We start from the raw sequence: 21648 nt of genomic DNA on the forward strand, positions 1-21648 counted from the left end.
AACTTTCCCCTGAGGAGTGGGAAATCCCCAAATATTAGTTGTTTGTTGCTGCTTCTTTGCGGGGCAACATGTTTGTGGGCGGCTGGTGGGAGGCCTGGCCAGAGGAAGCTAAGGTGCTTTTAAATGATTAAAAAAATAAACAAGAAAAAAAAAAAGTGTGTGTGTGTGGTTGGACAGGTGTGAGGAAACAGCACATAACGATAAAAGGGGCGCAGCAGCTAAAGACAAAGCGAGGTGAAGTCAAAGGTATGTGGAGCTGCTCCCAGAGCTTACTGCTCAGTCCCAGTTAGGATTCAGTGCAGATAAGACTGACTCAGGCCAGGATTCAGTTAGCTCTCTTACACTGTAAAATAAGGAAGAGGGAACTATCTAAAGATGTCACCTGCATTTTGTTATGGGAACTTTAGAAGTTCATTTACTTTTTAGGGGCTTTTAACTTAAAGTATCCTGGATACACAGTGAACTGCTGATTTCCCCCCCCCCCCGCCCTTCCTCCTGACACTGATTTTACAAATCCGTGAGTCACAGCTCCCACGCTACAGCTATAGTGGGACAACAAGCACAAAACCAAGCCACCACTGTGGGCCCTTAGTGCAAATCCTGCAGCAAAGAAAAAACAGATCTTAGGGACTCTATACATTTGTTTCAAGTCCAAGCAAACGTCCCATCCGTTCCATGTTCTTGTCAATTGTGGCTTGACATGTGATTTCCTTGGCACACTCCATTGGAAACCAACCTCTCTCACCATCCCGCAATCGTTCACCTTCATGCCAACCTGCAAGGGAGAATGGGGAGGCAACAATAAATACATGTGTAATATACTGTGTATGGCATGTTTATAGAGAGACTCCTGTACGCACAGTCTGTCACTGTATCTGTAATATGGTTATGTTTACAATGAGTCAAGTATAAGGTATAGACAGGCTACACTGTTTGGAAACATTGTGCATGCAGATTAGGAATAATAAAAATAAAGCAGTAAAGGTACAGTATATTTGAAAAACCACACACCTTCTTTGGATCTCAGGAATATAAACAAACAAATCAGCCTGAGGTTTTCCATTTGTTTTTTACTCTTTACTGTCAAACAACTGGGTTAAAGCTAAGGGTTGCCTTCTGCAAGGTGCTGAGCACTCAAGTCCCACTGAAGCTACTGGGAGTTGACTGTACTCAGCATCTTTGCAGGACATGTTCAGCATTGTTATAACATTTTTATTGTGGTAGCAATAAACAGGTTGGGCCCCAACATGATTAGCATTTACATAACAAATGACAGTCCCTGCCTCATATGCTGCAAGATTACCCCTTAGACAGTCACCATGTACTGAAGCACAGCACAAGATGTAAACACCTTGAATGTGTGCAGTATTCAGACAAATCAACAAATACATTACTCACAAAGCAATGATGACTCTTGAGAGAGAGAGAGAGAGAGAGATTTAAAGAGGCCTTAACCTAGTTTCTCCTCTATGGGCACTTGGCTCCTTGGGGGGAGGGGGAATTATACCCACATTGCTGCACCTGAAATTAATTATCTATGCAAATCCTCTGAGTTGGATGGAAATGTACTTGAATGCGGCCACAATGCCTGCATAAAGAGTGGCTGTCCTTCAAGAACCTAGGCCTAAACCTATGGCTTTCTGTGGCGTGTCTTCTAGGCTGACACGCCATTTCATTGTGAAGCTGATACTAGACTAGGACTCTGTTTCCCAGCTTGACTAATCTATCTTGGTGGTAGCAAACTGGAAAAATGTTTACTCACCATCATTCACTTTTTGATAAACCAGAACCACATCGGCAACCTGAAGAGACAGTTCATCTGACTGCTTTGCAGTGTAAGTTCTGACAATCTCTACCTGTGTCAATGCTGAGGAAGAAACAGGATAAACTGAACCACATGATGTGTATAAGCAACTGAATACCTTTATATTTAAGCAACATACTCAAAAGTCATTTTAACATCCCATTTTAGAATGTGCCAAAACAACCCAAGTAATCTCAGTAATGGAGCACATTAAACATGCTGGCTTCCCAATGGGGAACTACACACAAACATGAATTTGGTTCAGACATAAAATCAGCTTGCGTTCTCAACGTAGTCACTAATAGGCTGATACAACTGGCCAAAGCAGTTTTAATGAATGCAAGTAAAATAACTCCTTGTACCACACAAACCTTGAAAAAACTTCCTCAGCAAAGGTCTTGATAAACAGCATCCACAGAAGGTCAACAAATATGTGCTATGCTAGACCAAAAGGATCATCGCAAAGGAAATCTGGATAATTTGGTTTTTTGGAAGGAAACACATTTATTCTTACAGTCTACACTTATTCAAGCTATCCACTGAGGGGCAGTATATTTCTATTTTCACGTTAAGTTTCTGAAAAGTCTTACTGTCTCTCACTTACTTGTCCTGTCTGCATTCTGTCTGTCACTGTTCTGTCCAAGTGCAGTAATCCAGCGAGCTCTTTCACTCCTGCAACCAATAGAGACAAAGTCAGTTTCCAAGACACCTGACCCTTAGAGTGCTAGAGATCACACCTTTTTCAGGATCCTAGATTTAAATCTTTCTTCTTTCTCCTGGGAAGAAACCATATTACTTTTTTTTTTTTTTTAATTAATTAAAGTCAAGAGCTTTCTTAAACATAGCAAGATATATTTTCCTGTAAACACTTCATGATTCAAGTAAAGTGAAACATATTAAGTGACCAACAATAATGGATTGCTTAGAAGAGGTGGTATTCCAATAAAGGAGGAACAGAACAACATTCTACACATTTGGAAACTGTTTTAAGAAAGTTGCCTAAAAAGGATGGTCTCTTGTGCATATTTTCATTGTTTTAATTAAGCTTCATTAAAATAAGCTTTGTCCTAGTATCTGCAACTAATGGCCTTCATATTAATTATTAGTCTAACACACACCACAGAACTTAAATAAAAATAACATTTTAAATGTGTATTTATAAGCAGCCTTCTCCACAAAAAATATGCAGCATATCTGGCAGATTTAATGGGCACAGCACACCATTCATATGTAATGTAAGCAGACAAAAATCTTCTGTTTCCCTGTAACTAACAATTGGCTGGATGTATATTTGGAAAGGAAAGCAAGTCCCTTACAAAAATCAAATGGTGCTCTGAAAGGGCCACGTTCTGTCACTGATGTGCTCACTTGGGAAGTCAGAGAGATGTGCCACAAACATACAAGAGCAGAATTGTGCCATAAAAGAATAATTTAAACTTAACCTTGGAGAACTAGATAATAAGGTAAAAATTGATTTCAGCTAGAATATCTCAATATTTCTGAAGAGACGGGCAGAGGAATAATTAGATTCTAAGTATCACACAGTTCTCCCAAAGGAACAAATTGCTAACAGAACAATTTTTGAGGGGATTGCGTGTGTGTGTGGCGGGGGGTGTGTGTGTGTGTGTGAAATGGGGGTAAAAGAGTGGTAATGGACAGGAGATGAAGGAAAATGGTAAGAGATTATGTAAACGATATCCAAATAAACAGCAGAGCCATAATAATTAAATCCAAATGGATTTGGGTTTTGACAAATTAAGGTCTGAATCTGACGCATCATGCCTTGGTACAATACAAAGTGTGACTGTTTCAGTTAAACTAATTCTTTTGTCTTGTTGAAGGGAGTCTCACACACTGAGATGGTTTAGGCAGCAGGAAAAATGCCACCCACCTGCTTCAATGGGTGGGGGAACTTGATGGGGCCAGTGATGAAAGGGAGTCCCAGCAGTTAGCAAGGGAGACCCTTGCTGAGGGACACCAGGTAGCGCCTCCTGCCAGGAGTCTCTGGCAATCATTGTCCAGCTGTGGGGGAGGGGCCACCGAGGTGAGGGGGGGTCGTCTCTGGCAGTCATTGGGCCAGCATTCCCCAGCTCCCAGTATTTAACCCGGCACGGGGGCCATGTGGAGCCTCTTTTGGCTCTGTTCCAGCAGGCCACCCTACCCACCTGTCAGAATCCAGCCTGACAGAAGCTTTAGGTCTAGCTGATCAGCTGTTTGGGGGTCTGTAAGGAATTTTTTCTCACATGGGCCAACTGGCAGAGGACCAGGAAAGTTTTTTTGCCTTCTTCACAGCACTTCCTAGCCAGGAATGTGCATGGAACCTAACTCAGGTAACTTGGGGGTTGAGTGGTTAATGTGTTGCAACTTGCGGCCAGTTACCAGTGTGGTTAAGAGAATAAAATGAACGGTTCCCAGAGGTAAAAGACCTGGGATTTTGGTGATGGGCCTCGGGCTCACAGGATAAGGTGAGATCTTGTGGCACTTGCAGGCCAAGGTCCTCACCCTTCAGCACCCTCTGTTCTCCTCATGTGGGTTGGGGAAGATGCTAGGACTCAGAGAGAGCCAAGTCCAGGGGTGTATGCTGAGGAGAGCCTACCCAACTTACAGGTTATATGGGAAGGAGCCATGTAACTTCCACACTGGAACCAATGAAATGTCTGTAGGGGGACAGCAGGGGTGACGGCAGGTAGTGCCCCCCTCCTGTGCTAAAGTTTAATAAAAGTTGGATCATGTTACTTCACTCCATGCATGTGTCTGTCCTTGTTTCTCCACTGTGTCTGCCTCAATGCATTTCAGTAAAAGGTTAGAGTGCTTTTAAAATCTGCAATCAACATTACTTTTAAAAAACAGTTACTGTACATGAAAAAGATGAAAAGCCTTTATATTCCATGTTTCAGATGAACAACTATGTGCATGAAACTGGCAACATGCTCAGAGGTTTATCAACTAATACAATATTTCAGTACATCAAAAACTGTTTTCAAGGGAATAAGAAATCAAGAGAACTGAAAAACAGAAGCGTTAGGGCAGTCTGAAAAGGTCACCAGAAAAGAGAATGTCATCTTGAAATCTCCCCTCGCTCCCCCCCAGTCTTTTGAAATGCTGCCGCTAAAAACGTCTTCTGACATTTGGACCAAGTCTTTGAAACCCTTTCCCTGGCATCCCCTCAACCTCCCATGTCAAATTCAGAGTAGATATGGTGATGAAACATAATCCTGGATGTGAACTTTGAGGTGTTTGGAACCTAAGCCTTACAGTTGGCTCCCCTTTCTCTTGTGAGTAAAAATCCTTTATGCAAACCAAACTGTAGGGTTTAAAAATCTCAAATATGAACCAGAGCCCCAAGATTCAGTTCTGATTTGGGCACCCATCTCCTTCAAAGCTCTGTACAACTCTGTCACTGCCTGCATTTTGGCTATCATGTGCTCAAGATCCCCATCTTGCTGCCTATACACCTCCCAAACGTCTCATTTGAGCGCTTCCTTGTGCTGCCTAATCTATCATGCCATATTCTAGGCTTGCAAATTCCTCCTTAGAATACATTTGTCCCACAAGTCCTTTCCATTATACCCTCCTAACAGGATGCTGGCTTGACTCAAGTGGGGGTTATACAATAAAAGTCTAATGATATTGTGCTCTCTTACAAAGCATTGGTTACACTGCCTTGGGGGCATAGTGTTGTTTAGGTTACCTTACTTGAAGAAAATTATGATTAAATTAAGGACACAATGGTGTAAGGCAACAAAGAGGATAAATGGAATACGGAGTTGTACTTAGATTGACAAAATTAGGATTATTTAGTTTTGAGAGAAGATGCTTCAAGGGTGACATGATTTAGACGAGGGTTATTGCCTCCTGATTATTAATTAATCCTGATTATTGGTGGTTGCTGGGCACACCAGAACTAGGGGATAAAGGTTTAGTTGAGAGAGAGAGAGAGAGAGAAAGAGAGAGAGAGAGAACATCTGTTGAAAGAATTTGAGGTATTAATTTACAGAGTGATAAATAGTTGGAATGGACTTCCAACTTAATATACATGACCAAAAATTAGATATTATATGAATAATATTTTAATATTGTACATTAAATTCAGCAAGTTAATGGGATATTAGTAGGGCTGGTTGAAATTTTCTGATGAAATATTGGATTTTTGCCAAAATATTTAGTGAAAAATGTCACCTGAAAACCAAACAATTTCCGTTAGGAAATGCTTCCACGGTGCCTTGTAGGAATTATTGTTTCTGTATCTCATGTTCTCATTCTCCTCTATGGGCCACGTTCCATGGCCAAACTCCACCTCTCATGATGCACCGTGGAAATGGAACTCCCATGAGGCACAACAACGGCTCAGCAAGAGGGGAGGTGCTGCCTCAAGGGAGATGGAGACTGTCCAATAGAGAATAGGAGTTTGAGGCATCTGAACTATAACTCCTATGAGGCACTGTGGCAGCATTTCAGATTGAAGTTTTTCAGATGAAAGTTTGGGGGCTTGGTTTTGGGGGTTTTTTTGGCCAAAAAGTAGAAATTTTCCCTGGCCACCTGCTCCCTGCCACCCCAGTTTTCCAACCAGCTCTAGGTAGTTTTGTGATTAGAAAAATGCACTTGTTGGCTGGAAGAAAATTTTGAAGAATCCTTCTTTCCCCACATAGGCTTCAGGCCATTTTGCATGGGAATATTTGTATTGTCCTCTGGAATATAGAAAGTAAAAACACAATTTTAACATTTTAAAAAGTTATTGCATCACAAATACTCCTCCCTTTTCCACTGAAAATTTCCATACATGAATGGCCCACAGCCCGCTTGTCATCCTCCACAGACAAGGTAATCATCAAGTGCTGATCACATATTGATGACTAAAACAAAAATGAGAGAAAGATCCACTAGCTTCAAGAAGATTAGCACTCTGTCCAGGAATACTGTATCTTTGTTTCATCATTTGTAATTCTGTACTGTACTACCCCACTAACTTGTGTAGTCATTTACAGCTGTGCAGAGGAGTGTAAAACTCTACCATTCTGATCTGGTGGCATTTTACACCCACTTTGCACAGGTGTGAACAATAGAAGGTATAGGACAATGGAAAAAAATAGATCTTCTCTATCTCAGGCCTTGTGTACACACTAAAGGTATGATTTAAAATCAGTTTAGTTAAATTGACCCAAAAACCTTTGTGGACACTCTTAAATCAACATAATTCTAGAGTATGCTGATACAGCTTAAATTAATTAGAAGCAAGTTTATGCTAAACTGAAATACACCACTCTAAAATTAATAGAAGAGTGTATTCAGTGTGCTTTGAATGGGTTTAATTTAAACCTGGTTTTAACAAATGAAAAACATACTGCTTACGGATTCATATTTTCCATTTTTATAACTGTGTTGTAGACATTTTTAATAGGAAAACAATTATCTTCATGGCACCTATCATTCCTCTCAGGCAGCTCAGAGAAATAACAAATGGTAATTGACTGCGCTGTAATGTAAACATTAGCGTCTTTCTAATCTCTCAGTTCATTGCACTGTACACAGAAAAGAACAAAACATGCAATGGTTGGTGCATATACCATCTAGGCAAGAAAATGTTTCTAAACTTATTCCAACTATAAAAACAAAGAGCAAATATGATTTTGAACAATGTGCAAAAGCTGAAATGCACTCTCTTCTGAAACTTTCAAATAAGGTGTCAAGAGTCAGATTAGTCTTGTGTGGAAGCCAGTGTGGTGACCAGGTGAGTTGAAATAAAGACAAAAAATAGATGCCAGTGCCAGTAATGGTTTTTCCAATTCTAAGTGACAATTTAATTTAAATAATTGTAGTCGGTGGCAGGAGCCTTACAGCTATCCCAAGAAGAATGTGTAAGAGATGGACTTTAATAATGCTCATTAAAAAGCACATTAGATTTTCTGATGAATGGCTCTTTATAGATATTGTTTCCCTTTTTTGACCCAAGTGGCTAGTCACAGTTTGGGGCCCTCCGGATGTGCCAGTTGGGAGGAGAAATTGGTGATAGTCAGCTATGCCTTTGATGCAGTTTTGTTTATTTTCAAAGAATGTGCAAAGTTGTGTCTCTCTGAACACAGAAGGAATCAAATAGCAGGAAACAGCTTCTCTCTCTCACAGCACCAAGCACACACTTTTCAGCTCTCTTGCAGGGCCCTGCTTTCAGGCGGGCTCCCTCTATATTTCAGTCTCTTTTGCTTTCCGACACACAGACCCATACCAAAAACAACACTCAGCAAAAGCACCTGGTCAGTTCACACACTATTTTTGTTTTAGTGGAGGCGTATGCTTACAGCTGTCTTAAGTGAACGGTGAGTTCACACCTATCAATCTCAATGGGGTTTTAACTCAACCCATAACAAGGTTTAATCCAGCTCATAACAGCAGCTCCCCCACCACCTCAGCTTCACCCATAGTCCCGATGTGGCCTAAAATGATGATATCCAACAACCAATCCCAAACAGAATGAAAAGAAATAATTTAACATATTAAAAAGGATACAAGGTTAACTATTTGCATATGTACAGTTTTTCTGTCAAGATGTTTTCACATTACCAATCCCCAAACATTTTATGTGCACCCAATTTTCTCTCCCTAGATTTCGTTTAATAAGCAGCTGAAAAATGCCTATTGTTTCCAGGAAACTTGCTGGCTACAGCAGGCCCTGATCAGTTTGTTAGAACAGGGAATTAATCTCTAACAACTTTCCCAGCCTCAACTTCCACAGCTACATTCTCAGATTCAGGGGGCAGTTAAAGTGCAGCTTGCAGAACCCCCCACACTCCTCCAATTCTCCACCTACCAGACTGGGGGGAGGAGCTCTGGACCTCTGCCTTACAGTGAGGTGGTGGGGTAGGACCTTCTGCCCAGTGGGGAGTGGGGTCTTGGGCTTCAGCAGGGGCAGGGCTGAAGCCATGAGGCCTGGCAGGCACTTCCCGCAGGGCTGAAGCCCCAAGCAAAATGGCCAGACAACCAAATTGTGGCTGAGAAATTAAGTGCATCGTCGAATTAACAACAATGCATTACATTTAGAAATGCAGCGATCTCTACACCTATAAGCATCTCTAACCCATTCAGTTTGGCCTGCTTAGTGCAGATATTTTCCTTCTTTGCTTTCTCTACTTTTAGCATCCAGTCTTAAAAGAGAGTGTAGACTGCTATCAAATTCCTGTCTGGATTCTTCCTCCCACCAAACTTTGTGGTATTGGCATTTTTGTTTTTTACCTAGTGCCATATAACAAAGTAATTCTGTAATTGTCAAGAACACAAACTAGTAAAAAATAGTAAAGTTTTACTAAACGTCCCCTCCCCCCCAAACAACTAAAAAAAGCACACAGTTTTTGCCACGAAGCATGTCATTCCAGAACATGTTTTACTCATCCTCTGATTACAGTAATGAGGTCTTTAAAGAATCATTAATGATCTAAAGCTTCTTTCAGGGTTATTCTAAACTTTGAAAGCAAATCTACGAGTAAAACTTTCCAAGCACGGATATGCCCGGAGCATTGTGTGGTTAATGTTTTAATGTGTTCCCTCCAGTCTTTACAGTCCAGTGAGACAGATAAAATCTTTCACTTTTGTGGAGGGCGGCTTGGATGCTAATGGCATCTCAGAGATGGCCTCTCACAGGGATTTGTACCAGAGAGAACAAGACACTATTTGTTGCTGTTGTCTAAAGCAGAACACTCCCTGAAACAGCTCCAACAGAACAAGGACCACCTCTATCACTGCTTCCCCTAGACTATGCAAAGTTCTTTCAACACAGCAACTACTGTTTAACAGAATGCTGTATCTTCCAAGCGTTGTGGTAAATAATACTCTACAAATCAGTCACAAGAACAAAAATTACATTTTTTTTGTTACTCCTAATCTGTTACATCTTAAATTAGGACTGTGATTTGCCACAGCTCCTGATTGTACTATAGTCTGTGTCTAGACCTAATTTTATAAAATGCCAAGATGCTAAAAATATTAACCAACAGTTAAGACTGATATTCTATTACACCAATGAGGGAAGAGGTTCAGAAGGAATTAAGGGTGCAGAGGAATTGTTTGTGTCACTGTGGTCAGTATTAGTTACGAACTTCAGAACTCATTTCGAAAGGGGGTCTTGAATTGCAACCTTCATAAAACCAGCAATTTTCCCTGCTTTTCTGCTCAGTTTTGGTTCCTTGATTATCCAACATGCACAGGCAAATATGAAATTTCACAAACAGGTGTGCCTGCAATATTTATTAATGCAGTTAGGGAGAGTATGAAAATGTGGCCCTTGACATTTAATTTGCCTTTGAAAAATTCTTTCCTTTGAGATTTTAAAACATGCATTAGTTATCTCAGAGACTGGAGCTATTAGTGCTCCAACCCATTTGGATGAATAGACATTCATGCTTTCAAATAAATGCATATTATTTACCCTTCCAGTTTACTGTATGCACTTATTCTCTGGATATATGCAAGGAATTATAACCACCACCACTTTATGCTATCCTTCATCAGAGAATATTTACAAATATTAAGATGCACAAGGCAGGAAATATCATACCAGTTCTTCAGATGGGTAAACTTAAGCAAGAAGATGTTAACTCAGCGGGCCAGTAATAGAATCCACATCTCTGGAGTCCCAGCCCTCTGCGCCAATACTTAAACCAGTGTTGTCAAGTGGATAGGAATCGGAGTAGTCCACATTACCTCTCAGATTGAAAAACAAACAAAAAGCAATAAAACTTAGTGTCTGGTCATGTGCTTTAGCCACTTTATAAAAAGACCAGGTAGGTGAGCTAATTACCTCACCACCTTGTCTCTCTAATATCCTGTGACTGACACAGCTACAATTACAGTCACTTTCTGTAATGCAACACCCCAGCTCTTTTATTAGTTTCCTTTAGAATATCTAAAACAATTAGACCATGGTACTGGACATAACACTTAAATTTCTGGAAGCATTTTTGTGCATTTAAACTCAAAATTGTATTTCATGTGCTATGACAGATTGAAAATGGCCAAAATAAATTACATTTAGAGGAAAAACAACAAAAATAAACCCCTCCCAAATGGAGATTTAAGTTGCAGCTCAGACTGAATTGCTAAGGCCATCCTTCAAGGAACAAGAGACTTCACAAAAGAACTCACTTCTTCCCACTATCAATACATGCACAAGAGGGTGAAAGTGAAGTGACAGGAGTAGAGGCCTGGCTTGGTGGGATACACAGTGAACCCTACACTTCCTCCTCATTCTCAGACACTTAGATCTAATTTTTCTGACCTAAATCCCTTCCCTACGGCGCTTACTTGTTTTCCTCTTCTTTCATTATTGAAAGAGCTTTGGTTATCCAAATTATTACTGCATGAGCTGTGAAAAGCCATGAACTGGCCTTGTGTAGCAGTATTAGCATACAAACTTTTTTCTTTTTTAAATCTGCACAAAATCAAATTGTTAAAAATACTCAGTACCACTAGGCTAATTCTTCAATTTAAAGAGACACTGAAACAAATCAAGACTTTATATTTTTGATTAGAACACTCCACCTACATTTTTGGCACCGGTGGACCCTGGAGAATGCCTATGTTCCTAGCATGCAATAAGCCATAAGTGGTAGAACTGAGTATGGAGCTATAGTCCTTCCCCACAACATAAGACTTGTATATGTATTTCACTCTGCCCTGTACTTTGGAGAAGACAGGCTTTGGGAACATCCCTAATAGTTGTGTTCTGCTGCCAATGTAAACTGTCAACTGTTTTAGTGCTCCAGGTGTCTCCTTGCTTTGTCTACATGGTAGAGCCAGCTCTGCAAGATACAAACCTAGTGGCTTAAAGGCAAATATCCTTGTAATTTTGATGCCTTTATAAGGTCTAAATCAAATCAAAATTATAACAAAGGACATCAATGGAGAAATATAGCAGGGATGGACAGATTCAACAGTGCACACCACTTAGAAACATAGTACACAGAAACCAATAAATAATCAGCATAACAAAAGTTGATAATCATTTGCTCTGCCTCTTCTTAAAACACATTAGTCCTATCAATCTAATTAATCTTTTAAACGTAACAGTCAGTAGTTGCAAATTATAACTCAAAACTACTTCTTTTACTATCTGCACTACAGTTCCCAAATTAGACTGATTATATGGCGTTCTCCTCAAATTGTGTGAAGATAAACCACTATGGCTGACTGTAAATTAATATGATTGTGTCCTTCCCTGCAAGCTTCCCCCACAGATTTTTGCTTTGAATTTTCTCACTGATATAAAGAATTATCCTAATAAAAAGACTGTCAATTTACTTTCTGATGTTGATTAAATCATCAACAGGCAGGCAGGAAAGGAGGCAGAAAAGTTAAAGAAAAAATGCATTCATCAAATTGTCTCAAAGACTGGTTACTTGGATGGCTTATTACTGATTGCATTCACCATGACTCCCTTTGTTATGAGAGGAAAAACTTTCTGTAAGGGTTTTCAATTACTAGGGAGGAAAAAAAATCACAAAATTAAATCTGAATAATTTACTGCATGTTGATCAAGCATGCTGATAATTCTTGAGACACACAAGGTGGATGAGGTAATATTTTTTATTGGACCAATTTCTGCTGGTGAAAGAGACAAGCCTTCGAGCTCCACAGAGCTCTTCTTCAGTGCTGGGTGTAGAGCCTGAAGACTTGTGTCATTCACCAACAGAAGTTGGTCCAATAAAAGATATTCCCTCACCCACCTTGTCTCTGTCATATCCTGGGACCAACATGGCCACAACAACACTGCAAACTACCACTAATTCTTAGCATTCAGCAGACTTATCCCAGTTGAAAAACAGCCCAGATTCACTTGTCTACTTTGAAGAATATATTGTGTTGTCATTTCTATTGTCCATGTCAGTTGCAAGCATTTGTGATTCATCTTGATGAATGCACACAAAAGGGTTGTTTGGGTGGGTTTTTTGGCTTGCATATTCCTCTTGGAGAGAGTAGACCTAGACTGCCTTTGACTTCAATGGGCTTTGGATCAGACCCCTAATGAAGGCACATTTGTGCCCTGTACTGCAACCTGCAATATGTACAGCTAATAACTGGTAGGAATTGTATTAATTGTAACTTTCCAAAATGCGTGTAAAACTACATGAAGTGCTTTTATATTTACAATTTTAATCAATTTTGTTATGTTACAACAAAAAAATTAAAACATTCATAAGATAACAAAGCTTGATACTCATTTTAATTTAAGTATCAACTTTAATCGATGAGCACCCCAAACTGGGTTGAAAACTTCACTAGATACATGTACAAATGACTTTGTCTACCACTGTATTACAGTGACACAGGTGAAACAAAGCATTTGTGAAATAGAGCAATCACTTAACAGCAATCATCAATAGTATATAATGCCTAGGATAGGAAGTGAGAATGGAATATATTCCAACAAAAGGTGATTTTAAGTAGAAAAATTATTCAAGGTAGAATTTGACCAGGATTAATACACTTACTGCTGCAAAAAGTGCGAGCGGCTTGGCTACACTTGCAAGCTAGAGTGCATTAAATCAGCCCCGGGCGCCCTAACTCCTGAGGTGTCCACACTGGCAAGGCACGTAAAGCGTCTGGACTCTGCAGCTGGAGCACTCCTAGTAATCTACCTCCACCAGAAGCATAAAGCTTGATGTGCCCTGGTTGAAACGCCCAGGCGTCAGTGTGAACAAGGTGTTGCATTACTGTGCTGTGATTGGCCTCCGGAAACATCCCATAATCTCCTGAAGTCAAGTGGCCACTCTTGTCATTGTTTTGAACTTGGCTGCAGGCATGTGGATATCCCCTTTCAAAGCTCCGTTTCTGACAGCCGGCTGCTTATCTGCTCCGGGACAAGGCAAGCCATTACTGTGGAATGCTGCGGCTGGGAGTGTGAGAGAGAGAGAGGCTGGGGGAGGGGGGTCTGCTGCTGTCTGAAGTTACAAGACAGCATGCTGACACACTCTCTGATCCCCAAAACACACTGTCTCTCCTGCCACATACACACATCACACTCCCTCCCTTGCCATTTGAAAAGCATGCTGCAGCCACTTGCACACTGGGATAGCTACCACAATGCACTGCTCTTTGTGGCTTTGCAAGAGCTGCTAATGTGGCCACACCAGTGCACTTGCAGCTGACAGTGTAAATACACGGCAGCGTTTTCCCTGCTGCGGTCTCTGAAGGCTGGTTTAACTCCCAGCGCTCTACAAATTAGCTGTTACCACTCAAGAAAGATCTTGGAATCATTGTGGATAGTTCTCTGAAATCATCCACTCAATGTGCAGCGGCAGTCAAAAAAGCGAACAGAATGTTGGGAATCATCAAGAAAGGGCTAGATAATAATACAGAAAATATATTGCCTCTATATAAATTCATGGTACTCCCACACCTTGAATACTGTGTGCAGATGTGGTTGCCCTATCTCAAAAAAGATATACTGGAATTGGAAAAGGTTCAGAAAAGGGCAACAAAAATAATGAAGGGTATAGATAGAACAGCTTCCGTACAAGGAGAGATTAATAAGATTGGAACTTTTCAGCTGCGAAAAGAGACGACTAAGGGGGATATGATAGAGGTCTATAAAATCATGATTTTATAATAGGTAGGTGTGGAGAAAGTAAATTAGGAAGTGTTATTTACTCCTTCTCATAACACAAGAACTAAGGGTCACCAAATGAAATTAATAGGTAGCAGGTTTAAAACAAACACAAGAAACTATTTTTTCACACAACACATGTCAACCTTTGGAACTCCTTGCCAGAGGGTGTTGTGAAGGCCAATACTATAATGGGGTTCAAAAGGGAACTAGATAGATTCATGTAAGATAGGTCCACCAATGACTATTAGCCATGATGGACAAGAATGGTGTCCCTAGGTTCTGCTTGCTAGAAGCTGGGATTGGGTGCCAGGGCATGGATCACTTGATGATAAACTGTCTGTTCATTAGATGGGGGCACTTGCCATTGGCCACTGTCAGAGGACAGGATACTGGGCTTGATGGATCTTTGGTCTGACCCAGTATGGCCATTCTTATGTTCTTATCTGCAAGTGTAGCCCAAGCCCAAGTGGCCAGGGCAGATACTGTAGACAGATAGATGGATATCACAACTGAGTATGTATGAACTTTGAGATTTCTCTCCCCTGAACACAATCTGAACAAAAACAAAAAATCTGGATTTTCCCTATTGTGTTGTGTGTTGAAAAGCATCTGTTTACATTTCTCATTGAAGAAGTCACAAGTAATTAGCCAATAAATTAAGTCAAATATATATTTGCAGTTTGCAATAGATTGCTGGATGGATTCTGTAAGTGCTCAAACATTACGGTTCAAATCCTCAGCTGTGTAAATCAGCATGGCTACATAGGTTCCAATGGAGTTACATTGACTTAAATAAGCTAAGGATCTGGCCCTCTGACTGAAAACTCCCTTGTGTCTGGGAAATACTAGATGAGTTTTCCATTTATAAATGCCCTACTCCAGTGTTTCTCAACAGCTGGTCCCCGAGATCTCCCTGACACAGTTTAGGAAGGCATCAAGCCTGTCCCTAGTATCAAAAAGGTTGAGAAACACTTCCAGTCAGAGCCTCCTGACAGGAAAAGCACAATACAAAGACCTGCATACGCCCCCGAGTGATTCTTCTCCATTTCAGAAGCAAGCACAGTTGCTGCCAAACTCTTAGATCATCTCAGGCAATTGTTTTAGGCCTTGAGGCATGATAACCAGTGCATTCCTGGAGTTACTGCACACCTTGGTTTCCCATCTCACTCCTTAAACCATCCAAGACAAACAGGCTATGTCTACACTGGGATTGGGAGCAAGCCTCCCAGCTAGGGTAGACGGATTCATCTAGCTCCACCCCCAACTGCAACATCCACATGGCTATTTTTAGTGTGCTAGCTTGAGCCCCACTAGCACGAGTCTGTCTACCCGGACTGGCTCACATGCAGCTGCAGTGCAGACATACCCATCCCTCCACCACAAGATGTACTGCCTGGCATATTTTTTGCTGCTTATATAACACAAACTGCAAAGTCATTTAACTATTCAGTGGGGGCTCTTGACATGGGTATGAAATTACTGACATCAAATCAGAATGCTTCAGTTGTAACCAGGTTCTATTTCAGAACATACTAGTTTCATATGCAAATCAGTTTTGATTATGTCGTTTTTTCTCCTCCTTAACTCTATTCCTGCTCTCTTACTGCATCAGAGCCTGAAGTAACTTCTGCTAGTAAGGGTATTGAGTAGCGGTCTTCATACCTAGAGCTATGCCATTGTTTCAGTGACTGGAGAGTTGACAATCTTCATGGCACAGACATTCTGATTTCTTGGCACCAAGATCTAATACAAACACTGTGGTATCTCATAACAGACAGATTTTTCAGTACCCGGGATTCTACCTCGTTCACTCAATATCCCTTGTCCCCCAGCACACAAGACCAATGAAGGAGGAGTTAAGAGCAAGTAACCACTGCATCACTGATGGAGGTACATCCCTGCAGTGGTGGATTAGCCACCGGGCCAATGGGGCCGGTGCCAATTGAGGCACCCCTGCGCCCCGACCTGCTCCTGCTGGGGAGTGGGATCGGAGCCCAGGGGCTTGCCCTGCTCCACCTGGCACTTCTGCCAGGGCACGGGGTCAGGGTACGGGGGTTTGCCCTGCCCCACTTGGCACTCCTCCTAGGGCATGGGGTCAGGGTGCAGAGGCTTGCCCTGCTCTGCCCACCCAGCATTCCTGCCAGGGAGCAGGGGAAGCCCCCGTGCCCCGACCCCATTTCCCAACTGGAGTGGGGGGACTACAGGCAGAAGGGGCGCCCACTTGCTCTGGCCCAGGGCCCCACAAAGCCCTAATCCACCTCTGCATCCCTGATTCTTAGGACTGAATGTATTTTCCCAGTACTAGGTAAAGTTTTAGTCTCGGCTGGAAATCAGCTACAAAAAAATTACTATTATTTATCCTATATTTATTCTCCTTTTAAAAATTATACCCATGGACTACAGGCTTTTAAAAAAGCTCTATTTATTCTGAATTCATGGCCCGTGAACTAACACAGCTCCTTCTTGAAACAACTCCTCATGTGAGACATCAGAACACCTCCATGAACTATTGGGGGGGGGCTCAATCTTGGGTTCAAGGACTTAGCGCACCTCTAACATATTTCAGAATCAACACAACAAATACGATCACATGCATTATTAAGGCTGTTTACCAAACTGAAGTATAACCAGTGAATAAACATCCACAAAGAAGAGTTTGTTTACACAGACTCAGTGCAATGTAATCAACTGTGTGCTGTATGGTTAGTCATAAAATGCAGAGATATATAATTACTCAATCCTTTCATGACAGGATTATATGAGACAACGGCTGCCTAGTTTGGATTTATTGTTTTTAAAAAGAGTTTCTCTATAAAAATGAGTTAATGATAGCAGATTAACCTGTAGCAAACAGGAGTGCAAGTTTCTGACAATGCAAAAAAATATTTCATATACATAGGTATGTTTTACAGAACGTATAAGAAAATGGCTTTAAGTGGTGTAATTCACCCACATCTCACTATGAAAATTGTCTCCTAACAGCTGGGTTTAGCACCTTGGACTGTGCCCCTGAAGCAATTTCCCCCCCTGAAGTCCATAATGTAACTCACTCACATCCACTGTGATAATTAAACACCACCATTTCCACCAAGCTGTTATAAGGCAGTTTTCATCCACCTAAAAGCAGACACATCTCAAAGTGTCTTACGAAGGTGGGAAAGGGTTATCCGCTCTTCACAGATGGGAAACTCTGACACAAAGGGGCGACTGACTAAGATCACATTACAAAGATAGTAGCAGAGCAAACAAAACTCAGGTCTCATGACCGCCAGTCTTGGGTTCTATCCGGTGGACCATGTGCCTCCATGAATCTATGGCCACACTAAGGATTTTGGAGAAGGCCAGCAAGATGGTTCTTTGGGTCTCCTCTAACTCAAACTTAACTGTCTCATTTCTTATAGTAGGGTAATGATTTATGAGCAGCCACTGCCCTTCTCTGCTGCAGGATAAATGGAGCCCAGCTCCATCTATATCTCTGCCAACACAGTTATATTTTCAGATTTATTCCTTGAAAAATGGTTGATTTGAAGGCTCCTAGGCCCTGCCACCATCAGCCAGAAGGCTGTGCATAAATTCTAGTGAATTCTGCTTTCATCTCCAACCCAATTTTTAATCCAGAATAGGCAGTAATATCCATATTAACGTAAGTGCTCAAAATACCCATCACATATCTTTCCTCAAAGCATGGAGATCGATGTCTGCCAATGAAGTATAATTTTATTTATGCTCCTTTATTGAAAACACTAACTTCTCCATTTTTGTGTCATTTGACACTTTTCTTCTTCTCCCTTTCACCTCATTCACGCCATCCACCGCCATATTTTATTTTTTCCTCTTTTTAATATTCCCTTTTCTCTAATTTAATTCTATTTCATATTCACCCACCTTCTGTTTTTAAACTGTCCAGGAAAACCTGAAGATCTCTGACAAAACACCATTCATGAACAACATTCAGATTGTGCCTAGATTTTACCTAAAGGCTTGTATACATTTAGTTCACAGCAGGCTGGGCAACTCAACCCCATACTAGCTTGCCTCATACTAAGTTTCTGTGTGGAGCTTACTTTAATTTTCTCCCACTGCAAAGTGGGGTTGATCAAAGCACACTAACGAATTATTAGTGCACATTTGCAGGGTTCACATGGACAGTTAGTGCATGGCAGGCTAGTGCAGAGTAGATTCACACCTAAGCTTGTGGCAAAAAATGTTCATGTAGACAAGCCCTTAGATCAGTGGTTCTCAAACTTTTGTACTGGTGACCCCTTTCACACAGCAAGCCTCTCAGTGCGACGCCCCTTATTAATTAAAAAAACTTTAAAAAATATTTAACACTATTATAAATGCTGGAGGCAAAGAGGGGGCTTGGAGGTGGAGGCTGAGAGCTCACGACCCCCATGTAATAACCTCACGACCCCCTGAGGGGTCACAAGCCCCAGTATGAGACCCCCTGCCTTAGATGGATGAAATATTTAACAGCTAACATTTGTATCCTCAGAATGACTCTACTGCTAAGACATGTAAGCCTTTTTTCATTTGCTAAAGTCACTGACTGACAGAGGCCAACTCACCACAGTTTACATCCGCAACAGCATGGTGGGTTTGAGGTATGCTAGGTTAAAATTAATTTCACTTTTAGATCCTGTTTTGTGGCCAGAGAGGTTTGGCAAAAATCACTTACAACTTTTGAACAATGAGTTTGACATAAAGTAACCTCCTACACTTAATTGCGGGGTTATCATCACTAGAAGAATGCATGACCCATGGTTTAAAACATAACAGTATTTTCTGTTTCAATATGTATTTGACTCTTTCATGCTTCTGAAAGAAGAGACAGTGAAGTAGTGAAGTGTGTGGAAGTATAGCATTGTATAAGTATAACATTGTATAAGGGGACATGCTGGATACATTGTATATGAGAGGGCATGCCAAAACATGTTACAAAGTATCTGAGGGAGCACATGTAGGGACAGTTAGCTTTTGAATGGAGAAGCAATTAAGATAGAGCCAGCACGTCTAAGAAGCAGGCATCAGAATGGAAGGTGTGAAGGGCAATTAGTTAAGTTAACTGGAAGCTGTTAAAGGAGATTGTTAAGCGTGGCAGGTAATTGAAGATACGTGACTGGTCTCCGGGATCTCGAAGGGTGGTGACTAAAATCTTTTTCTTCTTTTGTCTGTAACTTCTCTGCAACTTGTTCTCCAGCAAGCTGTATAAATTAAGAGACACAAGCCCCACTCGGGGGGCTCACTTCTAAATGTATTAGCAGAGCAGCTTTGCTAATAAAACAGAGTGGCCTGATAAATTGTGAGTCAAACTTTGACAATTGTTTCATTTATCCAGAGGCAGACATAGAGATATTACCTCTCATTAGGGTTTTCCCTTAATGTTCAAACTTTAGCCCTCCCTTAAGAGCAGGAGTAACAAACCACTTTGTCCTCAATCGCTCTTGAGGAAGTCTGATCGACATGATCAGCTGGAGAAGTAACAACTGTTCAAAGACCGATAAGATCAGGTAAATCGGGATTGTGATCTTGAGGAAGAGGCAGTAAAAATTAGTTTTAAGAGGCCAAACACCCTGCATAAAATTGTTTGCATGTACAATGGCCACCATCACCTAGCCAGATTTAGTTAATCTCTGTTGAACATATACACGTTGGCACCTTTAAAAAGGACTTAAGGCTGCAGTCAGTGGAAAATTATCTGGGTAAGGTTGATGTTGAAAGTTGCAGGAGTGGAAATAAGGAAAACACTTTTCACTTTGAACTCTCATGAAAACTTTTTGTGAGTGATATTTCACCTGAGCCTTCGGTGACCATTCTGAAAGATTCTGCTTTGGTAAAGCTGCCAGAGGCAATGACTTATATACACAGAGCCTTGCACCCTCTACAAGTCCTTGTTCACTGAATTGAACGTGGAATTTGGCATTTTGCCAACTTGCTGCAGAATTTCATGTTCTGGCCATGGAATCTGCCCTTTGGATGCAGCCAGGCACCTAGCATTTTGTTCTTTCTGCCCTCTTGGGATCTAGCTGCAGCTTCCTCTGTCTGTGCTGCTCTCGCCACAAGGGGAAGTCTCACTAGCCACACATTCTCCTGCCCTGTTGCCCACAGAAGGAGACAGAAAGCAGGACAACAGCTCTCCTGGCTTGTCAGGACTGCCCTTGCCTATTTTTAAAAGTGTGTGCTCTGGTGCAGGTGACAGTCTTGGGCTGAGCTGTAGGTACTGAGCAGAGCTCAGCAGTCATCCTATACTCTAGTCATAGAACTCCACAGAACCTAACAGCCAGCAATTAATTATGCTAGTGCAAAACTGCAGATAGCTACATATTACCATTATCTCAAGTATGGAGAAGTTTGCATCTAAGTTCTCTTATACTGATGCAGGTTTCAGAGTAGCAGCCGTGTTAGTCCGTACCCTCAAAAAGGAGTACTTGTGGCACCTTAGAGACTAACAAATCTATTTGAGCATAAGCTTTCATGAGCTACAGCTCACTTCATCGGATGCCGATACTGCTGCAGAAATGGTCTCTAATGCACTCCACAGAGTTTTGTAGTGTACAGATGTCAAATAATATCCCAGGCTAACATTTCATATTGCTCTTTAAGTATGGGCTGTATCTTGACGTGGGTTGACATTATATAATTTGCATACACATTCAGAGCACAGGAGCATCCATATAGTTTCTTTGTCTTGTTCTAGTTTACCATGGCTCCAGTCAAGTTACTGATCTGACTAGTGAGACATAATTATATGAGCTTAATCAGCTCAAAGAACAGATATTCTGATTGGAAAAAGAAAAAAAAACCCTCCCTGTACAGAACCTGGAGTGGAATTCATTTGATACACATGAGAGAAATACACGAACTTCCCCAGGAGGCAAATTCAAGTGCCACTATAACTGCTCCCTTAACTGTTATGGGTAGAATTTTGCATATTCTTTGTTTCTACGCCATTTTGGTCCAACACATTATAAAACTATAATAAATAGTGACTCCAACACTTAAAAACCACAAGCAAATCACATACTGTGCATACTTTTAAAATCTTATATGAGCCAACAATATGCAGCTTACTTCTACTATAAGATGAACAGGTTAAGTTATTATATTTGACCAATACATTATCTAGCAGACTGGGTCTGGAATTGAAAATGCTGTTTCATTGAAACCAACATTTTTGGTGGGAAAGGGTCAGTTTAATCAGAGTCAGAGAGCAATAGCTGCATCCTATAATAGTCGATAGCCCAATGGTTAG

The 21648-nt window shown here is 41.1% G+C and overlaps 1 protein-coding gene across 2 annotated transcripts in view; it reads right to left on the minus strand.

The window, feature by feature from the left end:
* Positions 1-496: 496 nt before the first annotated feature.
* ARHGEF26 (Rho guanine nucleotide exchange factor 26) overlaps positions 497-21648 on the minus strand; it is a 112654-nt gene continuing 91502 nt past the window's right edge. For both annotated transcript variants that reach the window (XM_074963748.1, XM_074963747.1), the window contains exons 13-15: positions 2409-2476; positions 1763-1867; positions 497-775 (exon numbers count right to left, since the gene is read on the minus strand). In XM_074963748.1, the coding sequence (XP_074819849.1) occupies positions 633-775; positions 1763-1867; positions 2409-2476 (316 nt within the window). In that variant the 3' untranslated portion in view covers positions 497-632. The remainder of the gene's footprint in view (positions 776-1762; positions 1868-2408; positions 2477-21648) is intronic.

This window comes from Natator depressus, chromosome 9 (genome assembly GCF_965152275.1).
Source record: "Natator depressus isolate rNatDep1 chromosome 9, rNatDep2.hap1, whole genome shotgun sequence".
Classification (NCBI taxonomy): Eukaryota; Metazoa; Chordata; order Testudines; family Cheloniidae; genus Natator; species Natator depressus.